A 23,263-nucleotide genomic window follows, 5' to 3' on the forward strand; every position below is an offset into this window, starting at 1 on the left:
CACCTAAAGTCAAAAAGATATATATGGTGGCCCAAAACTCAAGCTATCCTCCAAACTGAAGTCTTTTAACTTTTTTTTTTTTTGTAATCCCATAACTGTCCCTTAAACCTAAACCATCTGTGGCTAATTTCTCATCAGGTAATTCAAGGCCCTGGATGAAGTGAAATCTCCTGACATAAATGAGTTAGAATAGCTAATGATTTAAGTGCTAGAAGGACTATAAGAACTTGAATTTCTACTATCTTGCCATTTTTCCTCTTGCTCATTATTAGAAGATAGAAAACTAGAAGAATGATTTTCAAGGTTTTTTCCCCCTTTCTACTTCTAGCCTTCTATGTTCTAATAATGAGCAAGAGGAAAAATGGCAAGATACTAGAAATTCAAGTTACCTAGGCCATAGCCATGGCAACACCAGATCCTTAACCCACTGAGCAAGGCCAGGGATTAAACCCAAATCCTCATAGAGATAATGTTAGGTCCTTAACCCCCAAGCCACAATGGGAACTCGCAAGTAAATCTTAGGAATTAAAAAGATCCTTCCCCTCAAATGGTGGAATTACAAAATCTTAAGGTGGAGAAGGATGTCAAAGACTTTGTAGGCCCTAATTAGTTATATAAACCAATATCCTAGAAGGTCATGATAGGCGTTTTATGAAAAGGAGCTTCATAGTAAAACACAAACTCAGAAGGTATTACATTACATTCTGTATTGCCCTCTTGAAGATTTACAGTACAAATTCACACATTAATGCTCCTTGAAAAGACCCCTGGGTAAGCTAAACCTACTGGTTTCTCAACTTTCTTTAACAAAGGAACTCTCTTTTCTGAAATAATTAACATCCTGTGAGACACCTCATTTTAACAGATGGACTAAGTCCTAGAGATACTCTAAAGTCATCATCATTTAGAATTACTTAATTATTGGATAGATAGAACAAGTGTGAATGATTAAAACAACAACAGCCTTTAGAGAAGGTGAGAAACGACAAGCTGGTTATTTAACATAAGAAAATGCTAATAATTTAAAAGATTATTCAGTCTGACTGGATACTGACATCATGAGAGGTCTCCCACTGCCACCCCCACCCCATTCCCCACCAGAGATTCAAAAACAAATTAAACCATATACCTTATATTGCTCTTTCCAACGACTTCTAGAGACTAAACTCTCTAGACGAGGCTGAACAAAGCGGTTATCCAAATAATCAAGCGATGTCAACATATCTTTTGCATATGATTTTTGCCTGGTGCCATCTGTTCGGGGGGGGGAAACAACAATCACTTTTCCTTTATAAAATATTTAAACAACTGGACAAAGATTTCTTCCCATAGTTTTAGGAAGATACCTGGTTGGCTGGTTAGAAACAATTTAAATTGGGGGGAAAAAAATGAAGTTAGGAAAGAAAAGCATTCCAGCACTAGAGAAAAAAAGGAGCCACACAGGCCTTCTGACCATTCCCTGAACACATTAAACGTACTCCTTCCTAAGGGTCTTTACACTTGCTGTGTTCTCTGCTAGATCCAGGCATTATTTCCTCCCTCACTTCATTCAGGTTCCTATTCAAAAGACACCACCTGAGAGAACTTCCTTGATCAATCCAACTAACAGAGATTTTGCTTTTATCCTTCTTCATCTCCTTATCATATTTTATATTTTTTCAAGAATGAATCCCTAGTTGAAATCATATCATGTTATATATTCGTTTGCTCATGAATTGTCTGTCTCTCCCATTGGACTTTAAGCAACATGATGGCAAGAATCTTCCAGGTCATAGTTAATGCCAAATCCCTAGCCCTCAAATAATGCCTGGCCCTTGGTAGGTACTCAATATCTGTTCAAATAAATTGTGAACGAAATCTTACTTTGGCATTTAGGTAGATATTCAACACAACATATTTATAGTCCTTATTAAGAGCCAGATTCTATGCTAGATGTAAGGGATGTGTATGTAGGAAGTATGGTTCTTCTTACACTCTTGTAAGGGAGGAAGGCAAAAACATATTTTCAGTACAGTTTGAAAAGTGCACACACATCTGCAGCACCATACTCAGGATAATGATAACACAAAAGAGGGAGTGACAGATATTTCTTGAGTGGGTCACAGATAGCTTTCATAGTGGAAAGAATTTCATACTCACTTGGAACATCCAGGATAGAAGAGATAATATTCCAAGGAGGAACAGCATGAGCAAGGCACAAAAGCATAAAAAGCATATCACTTTCGATGAAATTCAAGGAGCTTAGAGAGGCTGAGACAACACATGGGTGTTGAATTACCATTATTTTTTTTTAGTACATGTCCTATATCTTTAAGTTCACTGTGAACTCTTGAAGGATAGGGAAACCATTTCTTTTGTACTTTCCCATATTACAAATAATAAACACTAAAACATTTTTTATGTGAATGCACTTTTGGTGTACTTGATTCTAGAGGGAACAACTGGAGGGCCTTAAGATTGGTCTCCTTATTTTAATGTACATACACGCATACACACGTATATACATCTGAAATGATGAGGTTGTTTAAAAATTGGGGGGAAAAGCCCTGATCGTTCCATTCATATTATTAACTTACCATATAATGTTTCCAGGAAAGAATCATCTAGCGCATTGATCAGAAGAGCCTTCACAACTCTTTCAAAGTGAGTATAGTGGTCACTAAAAGAATCTGAAATTAGTTTAAAATAAATATTAGAATCTAGCATATAAAACAAGTCCTTGAATACAATGGGTTCCTTTATGCAAGGCTAAGAAATGAATCTTATAAATACGAGAAATTGTTTAATTAGCCTAATTTTATAGCTGGCTTGGTGACTTGCCTAGTAACTGAGAAAAATCTCCATTTTCCAGATTTACTGGCTTCTAACTCAAAGTTTCTGGTTGTTACTTCAAATAATCTTCACTTTCCAAACTTATTAAGGGAAAACTGTTCAGGGAATATTAAGAGAAATGTTGTGGGCGAAAAAAATCAGTATCATTCCCTGTGCACCGAAGTGTAATTATCAACTTGATAATTAGAGAGAGCAAGAGAGAAAAACTCTAGATTATTGAATATGTGAATGAAGCTCCTCTCTTATTCCTTAACTCTAACATATGTTATACATGACATTGTTCAGGAAATTGCTACCCTAGCCAGAACCCCAATGGCTATGAAAACTCAGTTCCCTTTCTGCTGCCACAAATGTAGGATTTTCCACATCTGCTTAGAAGAGTTACGTCTTCTCTTTTTCATATCAAATATATAAGCCTACTTTCCCATGAACCCAACTTGGTCCCTGAAATCATCTGTTGTGGTGGCCCAGGCAATGATAAGAGAAAAGGTCCCTACTAATTCCCACTGCTCTTGAGTCAAGATTTACTATTTGTGGAACTATCCCCTATAAAATATGACCACTTCCCTGATCCAAATGGTCATCACAGAGCATTTGCCACTGCTCAGGGCACTTGCGAAGACACATTAAGGACTGCCTGAGTATTTCAGGAAAAATAGAAGATGCTTGGCAAGGGATTAAAGCAAAATAAAACCTATTAGTAGCATCCATGAGAGAATTCTGACTTTTTCAGTTGAAGTAAAAATAAAGATGAAATTTAACACAGAGAAAAAAATCTTTTAATTTATATTTTAGTTACTAAAAGGGCTATATAAACCTTATTTTAGACTCTAGGGGAAATTTTTAGTATGCATTTATTTTTAAGAAAACACCCTACTGAGGTACAAAAGTGATCAAAAAATAAAGCTGTAATAAAACTACTTGACAACAGCAGATAATTTGCACTGGGGCCCTTAGATTGTAGAAGGCCTATGATCAACTGAAAATTACAAAAAAACAAAAACAAAAACAAACCTGGCCACAGCTATTTATGAATATAATTGGAAAACAAAATAATAATTCAATGGACTTTAACTTGACTAGGCTTTCACCAACCTCTGGATATAAAATTATAGTGTAGGTACATATTTAATTTGTGAGTGTTAAAATGCATTTAAACTCTGTCTAGCACTTCCTAAACTGAATTAAGGAAAAACTGTTCTGTGAATATTTAAGGATGCATCGAGAAAAAAAATCAAATTCATGCCCTCTGCACCTTTTAGCTATCAAACAAATTGAAAGAAAAATTTTTTTTATTCCACTATATTTATCAGCCTTGAATGTCCAGTGTTACTCACACACTGTAAGGTTTTGGGAACTGCTGCTCTATTTCGAAGACCCTAACACTGCTTCTTTAGGATTTTCCCAAGCAAAGAATCCTTCTCCTACTGTTGTGTGTCAGCATCTCCTTCAAAAGAGTCAAGATGCCCTTGATTTCACTGTGCTTGAGTGGATGGGCAAGTGGTGGTGGAAGTGGATGCTCCTAGCATCGCAAATTTAAAAAAAAAAATTACAAAGCAAGTATAGGCCAGGCATCATTTTAAGCACTTGCATGCACTGCTGTTATTTCTCACAACAAGCCTACGAGGTACTATCATTACCCTCGGTTTATTTCTCATTGAGGAAACAGATACAGAGAGGATGAAAAACTTCCCTAAGATAACAGAGCTAGTAAATTGTTGGAAACAAGGCTGGAATCCAGACAGTCTGACCCCAGATTTCATGCTACAATCCCTTACATAGACAGATGTTAGATTTGATACTCTTATACTTCAGAACATAGAATTTTAGAGTTGGATGGGGAACTGGAGAAAGTTAAATTCAAATCCCTCATTTAAGGTTAAAAATGACATTCACAATGATCAAATAATTTATCCCAGGTTTCCATATACAACTAGATAGAGCAGAGTCAGGATTAGAGAGAGCTCAGACCTCCTCCAGAGCTTTTCTCATTGCTTTAATCCCTAGAGTGGATGGGCTTCAACAGAATACTTTAGAAATATTGTTTCTAACTGTCCTTCATTATCATTAAAAAATTGCAAAAGGATACAAAAGAAAACCAAAATATTCATGTTTATGCATAACTTGATTTTTCCAAAGGAGTTAATCAATTCCCCCACACCAAATCATTGGGTAGTTTATAGTCATTCTGTTGATTTTCCTTCATTCTTTATCGTACAGTTCACATATATGCTAAGATTTTTGTTTTAGCACTACCCTTCCTACTGATCTGTCATTCTCATGTCAGTGCTATTCTGCTTTACTTATTGCTATTTTTGATAACATTTTATATCTGGTGGAGCAAGTCCTTCCACTTTACTTTTTGCTTTCAAATTTTATTTATTCTCATGTATTTGTTCTTCCAAGTGAACTTCAAGATTGTGTTTGCAAGGCTGAATCAAAAAATTAATTTCAGGAGATAGAACTTCTTGTACTATTTATTACTTTCCAGAAACATGATTATCTCTTTTATTCATGTGTTCTATTTCACAGTGAAATTTATTCTTGTACGTATAAAGCCATGCTTTATTAGGTCTAGTAACTATTTTATTTACTAGTGTAAATGGAAGTTTATCTCATTGTATCTTCTAAATAATTATTGACAGTATACAAGTAAACTGTTGAATTTTACATATTGTTAATCTGGTCACTTTTCCTGAGATCTTTTTCTAAGGAAAATGAGCTTCCTGGAACATTACAGAGCTGGAGAGAGATATACTGTTCGTAAATTCCTGGGAAGTGACTGCTTTCCCCTGCTCCACTGCCCCCCAACCCTGAAGGTGTGGTCTTGCTAGTGTTAAGTATTATTTAAGAACCAAGAGGATGTTTATAAATATTCTCTCAGGTAGAAGCACATGGATTGTTGCTGTACTTTCTTCTGGAGTAGAGGTGCAAGCCCAGTGTAAGAGGGCAGAGGCAGAGCAAGAAAGGGGCCCCTTTTTTCTATTGTAATAGGTGCTCCCCTGTCCCAAATAGAGGAAAAAGAACTTAAGAAAAATATGGAAACAGAGGATGCATCTACTCCTGCTCTCAATACATTCATATCCTTTCTCTTATATCTGTATCTTTGGTTAAATAAGTCAGATACTGATAGCTTGTGCATAAACAATATTATGTTCAATAACAAATGTCTTTTTCTTTTCAATGATTTTATTTCTTGTTCTACTTTCATGTCTGCTGCACTGTTGAAAACATCTAGAACAAGGAAATATTTTTGTCTTGTTCTTGATTTTAAAGAGAAAAGCTCTAGTGCTTCATTATGATGTTGGGTCTTGGCTTAAAATAGTCTTTGTTATGTAAAGGACATATGCTTACATTACTATTTTTAAGATTGTTTAAAAAACTAGATATGGGTACTGAATTTTATCAAATGCCCTTTTAGAATCTATTGAAATTACTATTTTTCTTTGACACATGTAACACATTAACACGGTAACTAATGTTAAACCATTTTTATGGTTCTAAAAAGAATGATTAGAAGACTTTTTCTGTACTCCTATAATTAGAAAAATATTTCCTTCATATGTCTATTTGAAAATTTTTTCATCAACTTGGGATGTGAGCCTCTTTAACCCACATAATTAAGTGTATTTGGCAACTCAAGAATATTTTCTCCCATCACACTTTGAATTCACATCTGCACATGTCTTTAAATCCCAAAACATGCTATGTCTCTTAGGACATTCAAATCTTCTTTTACATATCTCACTAAGGTTATATAATTTTCTTTCTTAGATTTCCATTTGTTCTTCCTTTTCCCCCAAGGAATTTATAAAATGGGGTCTTCATTTCTATTCCCTTATGTGTAATTTTCTCCTTCAGAAATGTTTTTTCTTCTCTATGCTAGCAATTTCTTGGGCTTGACCTATATATCATTGACAAGATCTTCTGTCTGTACTGTTAATTCTTCTGTTTACTGCTTTCAATATAGATTTTATTTCTTACTTTATATTTTTCACTTTCCAGTAGTTTCACTTATATTTTTCACTTTCCAGTAGTTTCTCCTTAACTAGCTTCCTGTTTTCTCTTTATGATTTTGTTTCTTTTTCATAGATTGCAAAGCAAATGCTTTACACAATTTTCTTCTGTTTCCTTTAATGAAACATTTTTCACAGGCATTTTCTTCCCCTGAGTCTTCAGGGCAATGTTACCTTTCCCTTGTGCCATATGACTCCACTAGTACTTTTTATTTATCCTAGAACAAGAGGAAAACTTCTCAAGAGGAAAGGATTTAATATTTAACATAAATGGTTGTGAGACTGTTCTTGGTCATTCTCTGTGTGCTGATAGACTGATCTCTTTAATTGCTAGGTGGAGACTAAGTTAATGTTCAGTCTAATTTCCAGTATTCTATCAAGTATTTTTCTAGCAAGGCACTAGTAGACAGAGATGTACTCTTATAATTTATTATTACCACTTGATTCTCTACTACTCTGAACATATGACAGAGTACTGGAAAATAATATCTTTAGTATCTACAAATCTGAAGGTATTCCTCTCTCTCTACCTGTGTATAATATTAGTAACATGTGGACTATATACACCTGGGGTATGAGGAACAACTGCTAGTCTATCCCTCTACTTTTTTTGGTATCTTTTTTGGGAGTTGGGAGTCTCAAATTAATATGAATAAATACTAATAGGAACTGATGAGAAGCGGAAAGACTATGATTGTCTTTTAAGTGCTCCTGCCATGTAGCAGAGGGAAACTACTCTATTTTGAGGTGTTACAAATCTATCTCTCAGAGCCAAACAGCACATAGTGAGGAAGTGACAAAACATCTTCCTACAGTAGAACTATTTTCTTCAAAAAGGTAAAACTGCATATGTCACTGATTGAGTCTCAACTGACTACTGAATTATATTATGAACTATGTTATGAGTTATGAAATGTCTCTCCCAAATTTTGATTACAAGTTGAATATGAGTAGCTGTTAGTGTTCTTGTAGAGGCTAGGGGGAGAATGAATCTGGAAATACTAGTCTAACTACGACCTAACCCAGGCCAAGAATAGTGTTCATTATTCATCACACAGATTACTGCTTTAACAAGAAAATATATTTTGATTATGAAATGTAAGAATTAACTTATAGTAACTTTTAGGACATAATCCCTTGGCATGTCAAAAACTGCCTATATTTAATTTTATTCATTATATTCATAAATGGCATAATCATTGATAAGTATTAAAATATTAAGCAAGTCACAAATTACCACTCTAAAATATGTAGTGGTATTTTTTCCTCTGATGTTTTAATAAATACCTAACATTTTTGTATCTTGAACTATAAGACCCAGGAGCCTTCAGTCAATATACTTGCCTTAATCATCCATCCATCCAACTAACAAGTTCCTATAATGTGTTACCAAGTCTAATGTGTATTAGGAATACAAAGAGAAGTGAAGCTGATTAACCACTGAGGTTATTTTTTGGAAGTGGGGGTGCCCATTTGGTGTTCTTTATTGAGCTTTACTTTTTCACATGCCATAAAATTCATGCTTAGTGGTGCACAATTCTATGAACAAAACACAAAGTTGTATGGCCACCACAACAATCAAGAACAAGTTCTACCACCACTCCAAAATTCCCTTCTGCCATCTCTCAATCATTTAGTTTGCACATATTGAGTCTGAGCTGTCTGAAAGACACCCTAATGAAAATGTTCCACCAGAAGATAAAAAATTGGGCCTTAGGCTTTAGAGAAATTTGTGCTGGAAACAAAAGTTTGAGGACTTCTGCCTATAGACTGGGCTGAAATTATGGGGAAGAGACTCCCTGAAGCACAAACAAAATGAAGGTAGTCTGAGGATAGAACCTTTAGAAACATCAATATTTACACGCAAACAGAAAAAGAGGAAAGCAATATTATAAAGGGGAAGGCAAGAAGCTAAAAAGAGAACTTTGAAAGTGAGAGTGGTCAATGGTTAGTGGCAAAGCATAGCAATATCAGGTTAACATAAGAACTGAAGAGCATTTTGGCAACTAGAAAGTTATCACTAATCTTAGTGAAAGCAATGTTAATGGATTGATGGATATAATAGTACGAATATAATGCTTTGCAGAGTTACTGGGAAACTTGAACACAAAGATAAGATTAGAATAGTGGCTAACAGAACATGGCAACTCAAGGGAGGAAAGGCATTACTATGGTTACAAGTTTAGAAAAGGGAGCTTGTAAGGAGAAGTTGTAATTAAGAACACATAGGATAAAATGTGTGTTACATAAAAAGTGAGGTACATCTTCTGAGGTGGAGATGCTCAGTAGTAAAAGAGAGAACAGAGCTCCTTGATATTTACCCAAATTAGTTGAAAACTTATGTCCACAGATAAATCTGCACACAAAGATTTATAGCAGCTTTATTCATAATTGCCAAAACTTGGAAGCAAACAACATGTCCCTCAACAGGTGAATGGATAAACAAACTGTGGTACATCCATACAATGGAATATTATTCAGTGATAAAAAGAAATGAGCTATCATGCACATTAAGACATGGAGGAAACTTAAATGCATTATTAAGTGAAAAATGCCAGTCTGAAAAGGCTACATGCTGTTATGATTCCAACCGTAAAACATTCTAGCAAAGGCAAAACTTTGGAGGTGTTAAGAAGATCAGTGGTTGCTGGGGGTTCCAGGGTGGGAAGAAAGGATGAACAGGTGGAGAACAAGGCATTGTGAGGACAGTGAAGCTGGTCTGTATGATACTATAATGGTGGATACCTGCTGCATCACTATACATTTCTCAAACCCACAGAATGTATAACACAAAGAGTGATCCCTGATGTAAACTATGAGGTACAGTTAACAATACCAATAATGGCTCCATCAACTGCACCAGAGGTATCAAACTAACTCAAGAAGTCAGTGAAAGGGAAATCGTGCTAAAGGGTTACACAGAACTCTCTGTACTTTCCACTCCACTTTTCAGTAAATCTAAAACTGCCCTTAAAAAGACAAAAGTAAGCATGTAACTGCAGGATACAGAAGAAAGTTAAAATAGTTCACATGTGCAGGACTTTTATCTTCATTAATTAGCCAGGAGTGGTCATGGGTAGGTATCTCTCAGTAAATGTTCTATCACATTCTAGATATTAATATCCAGAATGACGGAGTACTTCCTAATTGAGTTTCTCTGATATTCAAATGTCTAGATGTCAGGTGAACCAGTGCCTATTAATATAAAGATAACAGTCACTAACTTTCAATATATAGAAGCCTATCATTGGCATCTCTGAAACTGATATAAATTACTTGAAATTTGATTCATAACTCAATCCACTTCTTACATAAACCATGGTATCTAAATTGAACCATACTACATTTAACTTTAGTAAATATTCCTTTTAAATCTTTTTGGAAAAATGCATTATTCCATTTCATCCAACATCCTGTTTCTACTGGAGGTGTAAAACACCATAAAAACAGGCTTTAAATTCATATACAATTATAGGGATCGGAAAAAGAATGTGTATTTAAATACCTCCTAAATTTTCAGAGTCCTATTATTTAATTTTTTTTAACTATATGAAAATATAAAAGATTCTAATTTCCTGACAGGTTTCACCGAATGACATTTCAAAAGGCTGGATAACACCAGTGGTTCTCAAAGTGTGGTCTGTAGACCCCTGGAAGGCTCCAAGTCCACTTAAGAGGATCAATAAGATTAAAGTAATAACACTAAGATAATTAAATGCTGGTTCATCATGTTGACATTTTCACTGATGATGAAAAAGTAACTATAGATAAGGCAGCTGGCCCCTTAACAAGAATTGTAGCCATAGCACCAAACTACTATTAATCATCATAGTCATCATTGCTATATATTCAATGAAAAGCGCTACTTTCCCTAAGGAATGTCCTCGATGAATAAAAATTATCAGTTTCATTAAATCTTGAATCGTGAGTATACATCTTTATACATAAGTACTCACTGAGATGAAAATGGGAATTACGGGTAAAGCACTTGGGCTGCATATCAAGTTATGATCTATTGTACTGTGAGGAAAAACTGAGCTGGGAACTGAAAAAGCCTCATTTGTCATGTTTACTTGAAACACTTTGTTTACTTGAAAGTATTATTGACCAACTATGGTTATTTAGGCATTTGTCAAATATTCTGTCAAAAATGAAAAGAGGGAATCTGTTATTTCAAGAACAACTCTCAGTATCTGTTGTCGAACATAAAAACCAGATTTTTGAGTAGAAATTCGAATTTTGAAAAACCTGTATTGTTACTGGGTGCTTGACAACTTCCCAATACCTAGAGAATTTTCTGATGAGATTGGTGGTGATATTAATGAATGTGATTTCTAAAATACTGTATAATGAAATGCATCAAAATTTGGAAGATCTGAGTAACTCAGTGAACCAGCATTTTCCAAATGACTGATGCTATGATGTTATAAAATCACACAGATAAAAGATCCATTCAAACTATAAGACAGGAGTTCCCATAGTGGCACAACAGAAACGAATCCGACTAAGAACCATGAGCTTGCGGGTTCGATCCCTGGCCTCGCTCAGTGGATCAAGGATATGGCGTTACCGTGAGCTGTGGTGTAGGTCGCAGACACCTGGCTTGGATCTGGCGTTGCTGTGGCTCTGGCATAGGCCGCAGCTACAGCTTCAATTGGACCCCTAGCCAGGGAACCTCCATATGCTGTGGGTGTGGCCTTAAAAAGACAAAGAGACAAAAAAAAAAAAAATTGTTTAAGACAGATCAATGGAATGTAACTTATGTACTAAAAGTTCATTTATACACTTTCAGATTCCATACTGTGACTAACCTTTAAGAAACTATCACTTGTTGAATTTTGGTGTGGTGTCCAATGAGAATATCCACAATTATTTTGAAAATGCTTTATAAATACTCCTCCCTTTTTCCAGCTGCCTATCTGTGAAACAAAATTGTTTTTATCTATTTTAACCAAAATATCACAACAGACTGAATGCAAAAGCAGACAGAACTCAGCTGCCCTCTATTAAGCTAGACATTAAATATATTTTTTAAAATTTAAAGCAATGTCACTCTTCTCATTTTTTGAGAAAATAGTTATTTTTCATAAAAAATGTTATCTATGTTAACATGTAATGAGTTTATCACATTATGACTTATTTTAAATCAGTTAATTAATAAACATATTTTAAATTTCTTTTTATTTCTACAATGGTAAATCTTGACAGCTATAACCTACAGAAACAAAAAGTCTTTGGGGTCCTCAATAATTTTTAAGAGTGCAAAGGGTTTCTACAACCACTAGAATAAACTATTGTTAGATAGATAATGTAACCTGAAAACAAAAGCAAAGTTCCTAATCAATGATTTAGAGAATATGATAGTAAAAGGCTGATTTGATATTTGTAATATATCATCATTAAACATTCTCTTGATATTTAACTTACAAAGAGAATTCTGTTTTACTAATTTCAGTTGTGATGTGGTCAGTTTTTCTCCTTGTTGGCTTTTGTTCTCTTCATCACCCTCCTCATCTTTCACTACAAAGTCATCAATGATATAATCATCTCCATCTTCATAATTCTCCTCCTCCTCCTCCTCCTCATTTTCATCACTGCTTGAGCAAGATTCCTTTTCAGAGTCCTAATTAAATTAAAATAGATCTTTTAGAAAACTATACCTTTATAATTCTTAATATGGATGTGAAATTAAAAGATTAAATCTGAAACAAAAAATTATCATATAAATTAATTTCATATTTTAAGGTTAAATGTTGAATTTCTAAAATTAGAAAGAAGATAATATGCTCTGGTAAGTGTTTTTAAATGTTTAAAATGGACATTAAGATTACAAGTAAAAGTTAAAAACTGGAAAGACCATACAAAACAAATAGTCTTTCAATTTTAAAAAAGGGTAAAGGAACAAGCTCATAATAAAATATTATTAGATACAATCAAACATATGCAAAGATACTTGATTAAAAAATAAATTCTAGAATTATTGCGAAATAGAACAGACACAGCACTTTGGTTTTTATAAAAATTAGATAATTTAAATAAAAATTTTAAAACAGTAACAAAACCAATAAAACATAACACACCTCAAAATCTCTACTACTAGTGCGTCTCTGACGAGATCGTTGTTTTGAGAGTTCTTTCAATTTCTGGAGCTGTTCTTGTTTTTTTGCGGCTAATGCTTTTTCAGGGTTTTTTTGCTCCATCTCCACTGAAGAACATTCATCTTCAACCACTCTACGTGGACGCTTAATGCCCACTTTTCTAACTAGGATATCACTGTCATCACTCTCATCACTGTCATACATCACCGAGGAGATCCTTTTTCTCTTCCCTCGCTTGATGTGTTCTTCTTCTAAATCCTCCTCTGTTATTTGTCCAGTGTGTATGTTGAGATCATCCTCCTCTTGACTTGAATGCTCTCTGTGATCTGATAAGTTAATACTTTCATGTTTGGTTTTGTTCTTTTCTTCCTCATATACTGAAGTGTTGCTAGTGTTAATGAGATGCTCACTGTTGTTCCCTTCACTTTCAACTTTAATTAATTTAAGCTCCCTTTCATTTTCTGGCTTCTTAATACTATCAAGCCCCTTGCTATTATCAAGTTCTTCATCACTGTCAATACTTGCATTATTGTCAACACTTTCATCACTATCAAACTCGTCATCACTCTCAAGCTCGTCATCACTATCACATAATTGTGAGAGGCTACTTCTTTTAGTCCGCCTCCAATCAACCCGAGATTTCTGTTCACACTCTTGAGTTTTAGAACTTTTCCTTGTTTCACATCTTCTAACATGCACCATTTTCACTTAAGCTTCTACAAAATAAAGTCATTAGGAATATAATAATGACAACCAGATTACAATAATGAATACATTTATGGTACAAACTATATTTATTTGGTGTTATTAAATGGTTCACAAACATAAAAATCACATGAAATATCTGAGTGAAGATGGCAGAACACCTATTTAAAAAATAATTTATTGAACAACTATGAAATCATATGAACATCTATTCTGAATTATGCTGTATGTTGTGCTAAAAGAGGTTCACACAAAAATCATGGTCCTGTTCTTTAGACAATTACTACCCATGGTTAAAAATTAAATACAGAAACATACAATTGTGAAAAATGCAAGGTAGTATTCATTTAGGACCAAATGAATGATTAAAAAAAAAACTTAAAAAAACTGTGATAAAAGTGCAGGAAGATCACAACAGCAAGCATTTCACTGAAGATTTTATTGGACAGATATGATCTGACAGACCTCTGGAGAACTGGTTATATTTGAACAGAAAGATTGAAAGAAAAAAGGTTTTAGGCAAGAAAAAGTGGTAAAGTCAAAATTTTGGCACAGAAAATGAACACAGTATGTTTAGTAACTGTGACCAAAAAAAATGTGAAAAAAGGCTTTATGATGGAAAAAAAGAGGTAAATAAAAACAGGAAAGGATTACAAAATGATTCCTCCCATAAGTAAAGAAGGATTCTGAATAGAAAAATGACATGAATTATAACATAAAGGATTAATAATTTATATGAAGAAAGTTATAAAGTATTAATTGACATAAAAAAGATAACAGTGTGAAACCGAGATAGCCAATAAGATTGCAGCCTCTATATACTTTAGTAAAATGGCAATGGCTTTAAATCACTCAAAGTTAAAGATACAATATTCTTCAATAGAAAACTTACTAACAATCCAATAGCACAGTCAGGTGGAAAAACAAAAGTTTCATGGTGAAGGAAAGCATGGCATTGGGAAGGAAAACAAATGCTCCAAGTTTCTGATTCAGAAAAGGGTGAACTCCACCAAAATTATCACAAGTATACAGTAAAGGAAGAATAAGAGACAAGATAACTAGAAGAACCATAAAACATATGTACTTCGTGGTTCCTAAGGAAAATAGAAATATGATCACAATGTAATGAGACTGATCTCATAACATGCACAGAAAAACTTATGTACTCAATTGAGTGCTATCAGCTTTAAAGAAATAACCTTATGAGGCTGATTGTTCCAATATTTCCACCATGGTACAGAATATTCTGGAAATTTTCTATAAACCATAGTATCAAAAATATGAGAATTATACTTCATTTTTATTCCCAAAGGGAGGTTTAAATATCAACTTTATTCACTTGCCTTCATTATATGGCACTGCTAGCATTTCATTTCAGAAATGAAATCCAATTTTAAAAGATGAAGATTAACTACCTTTAAAGATAGTTTTTAAATGTGCTGCAAACTCTGATGGTATTTCCAATAATAGAATCCAAAAAAATTTTTGAGCAATGGCGCAATGGCAGTATTATTGAACCAAGTTTACCGCTTCCTAAGATGATTACTTTTTTTGTGGTGGAGAGCAGATACAATCCAACTGATTATACAAATTCTGTTATATTTATAAGGCAGTGTGATGACTTCTATAATGGTAACAACTCATGTAAAGTCAGAACAACAGGGCCACACATGCGGCATATGGAAATTCCCAGGCTAGGGGTCAAATCGGAGCTACAGCTACAGGCCTGCTCACAATCACAGCAACACAGGATCTGAGCCACGTGTGCAACCTACAACGCAGTTCACGGCAACATGGGATCCCTAACCCACTGAACAGGGCCAGGTATCTAACCCGCATCCTTATGGATTCTAGTAGGGTTTGTTACTGCTGAGCCACAACAGAAACTCCTCACACCAGAAATTATAATGTAAGCAACCTTATGACAATAATTACTACTAGATATATTCAGCATTGTAATAGCAATCTAACAAATCCTAGCCCATAAACCAAATATTCTATTTGACGTTATACTTAGGTTGCATCTTACAGAAGTTTTATATTAAAACCAGCAAAGAATAAAACTGTGTGTGGTCAAATTATTCTTTTTTAAGATCTCTGTATTATTCTTCAAAGTTGGGTTTTTTTGTTTTTTTTTTTTTTTTTTTTGTATACCATACTGCTTTCATAATAAGTCCACCCAGTTTCCTTTCCAGGTTTTTTAGTTTTTGTTTTGTTTTGTTTTTGGTTTTTTTGCCTTTTCTAGGGCCGCACGAGCCACAGCAACACAGGATCCAAGCCGCCTCTGCAACCTACACCACAGCTCACGGCAATGCCGGATTCTTAACCCACTGAGCAAGGCCAGGGATCAAACCCGCAACCTCATGGTTCCTAGTCAGATTCTTCACCACCGAGCCACCTCCTTTCCACATTTTAAACAGATTACTGTTTTTTGCTTTTTATTAAGCACCAGATAAACTAGGCAGGTTATATTTTGAAGCCATGCAGTACAAAGAAGTATTTTTTAAGCACATACAGTTCTAAATTTGCATAAGCTGTGTACATGCTTTACACCATAATAAGAAGGTAAGGCTTTTTATAAATCTGTCTGAATTAGGAGGAATAATGAAAAAAAGTTTGTAAAAACTAATGACAACATGGCTTTAGTAGATAACTATAGTATGGACAGCAGGAACAGTAATGTGAAAGATGATTTTATTAATATTCAAGAGCAGTTTCATACACACTAGATGATTATCTTACAAAACTCTACCATATGCAAAGATAGTTACTAATCATAACAAGAGGTGAGCCTTATGACAACAGTAGAAATGATTAAGAATGTCACACTATACAAATACCTATGACTACACAGCTAAGCTATTAAAAAATCCTTTGTGTAATTTTCAGTGCATTTTCAAATATATTTTAACATTCTGATAATGATTCTAGAAGGAAGGATCTATTGTTACAAAAATCAAAGCCAAGGACATAGAGTTTAAATGACTTACCAAAGATCACACAGCTCCTTAGCAACAGAGCAGGTATTAGAAACCAGGTCTCCTGATTCCCGGTCCAGTGCTACACAATGACGGCTGCCAATATTATATTTGTACAAGGTAGGAAAAATTATGTCTTTAAAAAGTCATTATTTTATCTCTCATTCATGCTAAATTTTAGTTACAGAAAATAACCATTAAAATCATTTAAATAAGAGTTTAAGAGCATGCTTTTTAAATTATGTAACTGAATTCTAGTGCATATGAGTTAAGCCAGAAACTTCTGGAAATTATTTATCCAATAGTCAAGAAAAGAAAAGATGAAAATTTGCAAACTTCCCTCTACCATCTTACTGATGATACTGATCACAAAAATTAAGGGATTTCCACTGAGTTGTAAAGATTTCGAAGAAAGGCAGTCTGATGAGAAAAAATTTATTTTGGAAAATTGCAGTACTGAATTTTTCTTTTTACAGCTGCACCTGCAGCATATGTAAGTTCCCAGGTTAGGGGCTGAATTGGAGCTGCACCTGCAGGCCTATGCCACAGCCATGGCAACACTGGATCAGAGTCATATCCAGTGACTCCGGATATGACGCCAGCCTGCAGCAATGCCAGATCCTTAACCCACTGAGTGAGGACAGGGGTTGAACATGCATCCTCACAGAGACAACATGAGTCCTTAACATGCTGAGCCACAATGGGAACTCCAGTATTGAATATATTAGGGGGCAAATTTTATTTAAACAAATTGTTTCATTTGGCCAACTGCCAAATTTCCAGGGTCTCTCTTTTTTCAACATTGCTGATAATATCAATAATATCAGAATATCAAAAATTCTGTTACTGAAAAAGAAGATAACTTGAATATGTAGCTCCTCTTTTTAAATTGTGGATACTTTTACTAGGTGAGATGGGGAGGTAAGAAGGATAACGGAGGGAAAGGTGAGTGAACTGAACCTGAGGAAATGAGAAGGCAAAGCTAGGTTGATGGGTAAGACACCTTTTGATCATTAGAATTCACTCAGAAAATTATCCATGCAAATGGATGCAATTTTTTATATGCTGAGTATACACTCAATATATTGAAATGAGAGTTTAATCAAGCTTCTTTAATGATAACTTACCTTTAGGCAAAGAGAAAAACAGACACTCCAAACAGAAAGCATTAAATAAGTGAATGAAGATCAATACTATCACACCTTTGTGCTTCGGGGGGTTAAAATCACGTAAACTTTGTCTGCCGAAGGATGTAAAGGTGATAATCCATAGGGCTTGTGTTCTTTCTCTAACACAGTAACTCTACAACTAAAAAGGGTACTTTGGTGCCACCTTAATACACTTTATTCTAGAAGAAATATCAGAAGAACTATCCGTTATTCTATACTTGGAGGTTAATTCATCCCCAAGAAAAGATTAATTCTTGGACTTGCTCTATAAACAATGTAGGTGGTGGTTTACACTTAAAAAATTAAGGGCAGTGGAACCCTCAGCCATTTCTTGAAATTCCACTAGAAGGGATGCATTCTATTTGTAAAACATTTCCCCTCCTTAGTGTTTCCTTTTATATGCCAGTTTGGAGAAGAAACCTTAACAAACCAAGGAAATAGTCACTGAATGGATACTACGTGCCAGCGCACGCTTGGAGCTGTGGCGTTACTAGAAAAAACATCAACAACACGGTCTCTACTCTCAAGGAGCTCACAATCTGATGAAACTACTAGGGACAAGAAAACAAGCCAGCACAACACATGATTTTAAGGCTACATAATATGATTTTTTTAATGTTATCACATTGCCGTGAATAATGTATCATAGTTCTTCCACTGGCTGGAAACCAGGGTAGCACAAGACAGAAATAGGAAAATATGAAGAAACATATAAAGAGAGGAAAGCCAATTACCTCTATTTAGAACCAAGGTTTACTACTCCACAATTTCGCACAGAGAAATATTCAAAATCTGTAATACTGAGGATGGTTCGCTAAATTCAGCAGGGATGAGTGGCCGGGGAAGGAAAAGATCCTCCTGGGAGTTTAACACCAGAGTCTTTTTCACGATTACAAACCTGGTTCCTCGACGGGACACAGACACCTGGCGCAGCACTCCGGCCAGTCCGCCCCTCGCGCTCACGAGGAAGGGGCACTGTAGCTAGGAAACGGGACCCTCAGAGAGAGCTTCGCGATGACGTTCGCGGGACGTCACAAACCCCTAGATCTTAGAGGAGTGAGGCCCCCCGCAGAAAACAAACAAGAATCTGGAAAGGCCAGAAACCCGCGAAATCACCACCCGGGCTCCGCGTATCAGTCCTGCCCACTTCCCCTTCGCGCCAGGAACTGGCACCCCACCCACTGAAGCTCAGCCCGGGCGGCACGCGAATGTAGCGAAGCGCGCAGAGGAGCCGCCCCGCCCATCCTGAGAGAGCCGGCGGGAATTTTCTCTCCCTGCCCGCGGGGAGGCGTGGCTTCCCCTGCCCCTATAATAAACCATTAGCAGCCCAAGCGAGAGCTAGTCCCCGCCCCGAGCTGGCCCCGCGTCGTCCCCGCGCCCTCACCTTTCAATCCTCCTCCGCCTCTGCCTCCGCCCCTGCCTCCGCCCAGGTGTCCTGTTCCGACTAGCGACGCCCCTCCTCCTTCCGGGGACCGGGGGGAAGTCCCGCCTCTGGGAGGGGCTAGAGGCGGGGCCTGGAGGCGGGAGGGGGCGTCTTCCGGGAGCGTGTGCTGGGGGAGGAGCGGTCGCCGCGCGTTAGGCAGGGAGCGGTGCAGGGTCCTGGTTCCTACTGAGGTGGGGAGAGGGGCTTGGCGGGCTGTGTGGGACCGGGGGGACTATGCAGGCCCAGTAAACCCAGCGCGGGGAGGTGGGGCTTGCAGTGGAAGGGGCTGGCGGCTGGGGGAGGAATCAAACGTAGCCGTCCCCCTGGGGAAGGGGGCCAGTCCCGACTCCCTGGCTCTTCCGCTCTCCACCGTAACTTTGGGGTGTGGCAGGGGTTAGTGACGGTCGTTGACCTGGTACCGGGCCTGAAGGAGGCTTGTGGGGCTATAGTCTTTCTTGCGGCCACTGTGGGAATAAAACAAATGTTTGTAATCCGTATTATCCGCGGTGACTTGGGGCCTCTTCTACTGCCCATTTAAAGTTAAAGGCCTGTTCCCTCAAACTTCTCCCCTCTGATCGTCCTCTGCCGTCTGTTTACCAGCCAAGCCCAGAGGGGACGAGGTCTGGGCCACCAGGTTCCTGGTGAGGTTGAAAGAACTAGTGTGTAAGACTGTTTTAAAGTGAGTCTGTGAGAAAAGGCAGGATTTTGTGGATTGCTTCCGTGTAAGTGTGGGCCGAGTACCTGAGTGCCAGAGCTTCACCATGTCAGGGAAGAGGAAGCGTGTGGTGTTGACTATTAAAGATAAGCTTGATATAATAAAGAAACTTGAAGATGGTGGTTCTTCCAAGCAGTTGGCAGTGATTTATGGAATTGGTGAGACAACAGTACGGGATATAAGAAAAAATAAAGAAAAGATTATAACTTATGCAAGCAGTTCTGATTCCACAAGTCTTCTGGCCAAGAGGAAATCTATGAAGCCATCCATGTATGAGGAACTGGACAGAGCAATGCTAGAATGGTTCAACCAGCAAAGAGCAAAAGGGAATCCTGTGTCTGGGCCAATTTGTGCAAAAAGGGCAGAGTTCTTCTTTTATGCTTTGGGAATGGATGGTGATTTTAACCCTTCTGCCGGTTGGTTAACGCGTTTTAAGCAGCGACACAGCATTAGAGAGATTAATATTAGAAATGAAAGATTAAGCGGAGATGAGACTGCTGTGGAAGATTTTTGTAACAACTTTCGAGACTTTATTGAACAAGAGAATTTGCAACCAGAACAAATCTACAATGCAGATGAAACTGGATTGTTTTGGAAATGCCTGCCTTCCAGAACTTCAGTAATCAAAGGTAAATGCACAGTCCCTGGGCACAAGTCAGTTGAAGAAAGAGTCACTGTCATGTGTTGTGCCAATGCAACAGGTTTACACAAACTTAAACTTTGTGTTGTAGGGAAAGCAAAGAAACCTCGCTCTTTCAAGTCAACTGACACTTCAAACCTGCCAGTCTCTTATTTTAGCCAAAAAGGTGCATGGATGGATCTTTCAATTTTCCGACAATGGTTTGATAAGATCTTTGTGCCACAAGTTCGGGAGCACTTAAGATCCAAAGGCTTACAGGAGAAGGCTGTGCTCTTGTTGGATAATTCACCAACACATCCAAATGAAAACGTCCTGAGATCAGATGATGGCCAAATATTTGCAAAATATTTACCACCTAATGTGGCTTCATTGATTCAGCCCTCAGATCAAGGAGTCATAGCTACACTGAAGAGAAACTATCGTGCAGGTCTTCTCCAAAACAACTTGGAAGAAGGCAATGACCTGAAATCATTCTGGAAGAAGCTCACTCTGCTAGATGCACTTTATGAAATAGCAGTGGCGTGGAATTTAGTAAAGCCAGTTACCATTAGCAGAGCATGGAAGAAGATTCTCCCTGCCATAGAGGAGAAAGTAGGCCTGGACTTTGATGAAGAAGATATCTCAGTGGCTGCTGTGGCTACCATTTTACAGCACACCAAAGGATTGGAAAATGTGACTACTGAGAACATTGAAAAATGGCTTGACGTGGACAGTACTGAACCAGGCTATGAAGTCTTAACTGACAGTGAAATCATCAGAAGAGCACAAGGCCAAACAGATGAATCCAGTGAAAATGAGGAGGAGGAAACAGAACTGATTCCAGAGAAACATATTAATCACGCAGCCGCTCTCCAGTGGACTGAAAATTTATTGGATTATCTAGAACAACAAGGTGATATGATTTTGCCAGATAGACTGGTGGTTCGTAAACTTCGAGCCACCATCAGAAATAAACAGAAGATGACAAACTCAAGTCAATAATGGTATAACAACATTACCATTGTTTTGGTAATTGTGTTCGTAACTCTTAACCTCTTTGCAATACGGCTTTTTATTTGTGTTCTGAATCCCCAGACACAGTCCTGTGAAATACAAATACAAAAATGTATCTGAAGTGGTTCGAGAATTATGTGTTTTGCAGCATCTGTCTCTTGTCCCCTTTATTTGTGCAGATAATCAGAAGCTAATTCTCTATAGGTATAAATTCACGTACATATGTATTCACTTTTGTAGATCTACAGTTATCCCTTCCATTACAGTGTCATTCCCTAAAGTTTCAAGCAGAAGTTACAGGTGACAATGAACAGATGGAGCACTTCCTGAAACCTTTTGCTTGATCTGTGAGGGCTGCCATAGTAATCTTTTCTTGTGCTAAGCATCTTAAGTGGTTATCTGTTTTGTACACTGATAGAATGAGAAATATCTATATTGTTAGATTTCAGGATGCTCTGTAATAATTCAAAATGAAGTTCAAAATGAAGAGGAAACTGATCTATGAATTAATAAAATAACTTAGAAATCATACTTTTCTTACAATTGTTTGGGAAGGGGAGATTTTTCTGGAAGTGAAGTAAATATAGGAAGTGATTGCTAAATTAGGAAACTATTGAAAAGCTGATATTTAAGATATTCTGATCTATTTGTAGAAAACGGAGTTGAAAATTTGGGGAACTTTAGGTTATTTATACAAAGGGAATAAATAGACTTATTTTAATTGGGTCTTATATTATTAATTGGATAACAGTATAGGTTTATTATTTATTCATCTAATTATAGTACAGGTTTTATAATGTTATCTGTGGTGACGTGAGCTATATGTGAGGGAATATCTTGTAAGTTTTTTTTTTACTATGTACTTGAAAATGTCTATAATTTGAAAGTTTGTCATAGCTTCTTTGATATGAAAAAAAGTGAGAATAAATAATAAAATTCTTATTTTTAATAAGCCATAAATTATGACCTGTTTCATGAAGAAAGCCGAAATAATCATGGAAGATGCCAGACTTTAAGGAATTTCATCATTTATTGTTTTGACACTTGTAAAAGGGTATTATTCTAGAATTCATTTATCAGAATTTTGATAAATTTGCTTAACAGTATAGGTTTATTCAAGACATTGAAAAGAATTTACCTATATGAATATTAATTTCATTTCTAATTTAAAAACAAAGTACATATTATTTTATGTTTTGGCCCTAAATTAAATATATATATATATTTCTCTTATCAGTTATTTTTAAAAAGTTTAACTTTTTCATGAAATACTTTGCATTTTATAGTGGCTTTCTTAAAATTCTAAAACTTCAGAAATATTTGTAGCTTTCCATGATTTCTGTTTTCTTCATGATACATGTCTAAATTTTTAAAAAAGGATTATCTTGAGAACTGTTTAAAAATTGTTTGTTGCATGAATTGCCTCAGTAGACAGAAGAAAAAAGCCTCAGAAATTAACATACATATTGAATTAGATAACTACACATTCTGCTATAAGTTAAATTGTATAAAAGAATTTTTCATTTTTTAAAATGAAAATATGTAGTACATAAAGCTCCTTTGACTTTGTCTTTATTTGCTTACTGTTTTTAAAATTAACCTTGTCCGTGAAATTCAGCGATACCATTGCCACCTAGTGGTAAAATTACATTATGTTAAGGTTTGTGCTTTTAAACTTTAATATCTAGTAAAAG

General features: G+C 36.2%; 1 protein-coding gene across 10 annotated transcripts in view; it reads right to left on the reverse strand.

Moving 5' to 3' along the window:
- CCDC82 (coiled-coil domain containing 82) overlaps positions 1 to 19,267 on the reverse strand; it is a 30,635-nt gene extending 11,368 nt beyond the window's left edge. For 2 of the 10 annotated variants that reach the window (XM_021062697.1, XM_021062693.1), the window contains exons 1-6: positions 19,183 to 19,267; positions 16,642 to 16,725; positions 12,929 to 13,662; positions 12,276 to 12,471; positions 2,577 to 2,669; positions 1,130 to 1,254 (exon numbers count right to left, since the gene is read on the reverse strand). In XM_021062697.1, the coding sequence (XP_020918356.1) occupies positions 1,130 to 1,254; positions 2,577 to 2,669; positions 12,276 to 12,471; positions 12,929 to 13,648 (1,134 nt within the window). In that variant the 5' untranslated portion in view covers positions 13,649 to 13,662; positions 16,642 to 16,725; positions 19,183 to 19,267. Of the gene's footprint in view, positions 1 to 1,129; positions 1,255 to 2,576; positions 2,670 to 12,275; positions 12,472 to 12,928 lie in introns of all 10 variants that reach the window. The other 8 variants (XM_021062696.1, XM_021062692.1, XM_021062698.1 and 5 more) reach the window with 8 other exon arrangements.

This window comes from Sus scrofa, chromosome 9, assembly GCF_000003025.6.
Source record: "Sus scrofa isolate TJ Tabasco breed Duroc chromosome 9, Sscrofa11.1, whole genome shotgun sequence".
In the NCBI taxonomy this organism is placed as follows: domain Eukaryota; kingdom Metazoa; phylum Chordata; class Mammalia; order Artiodactyla; family Suidae; genus Sus; species Sus scrofa.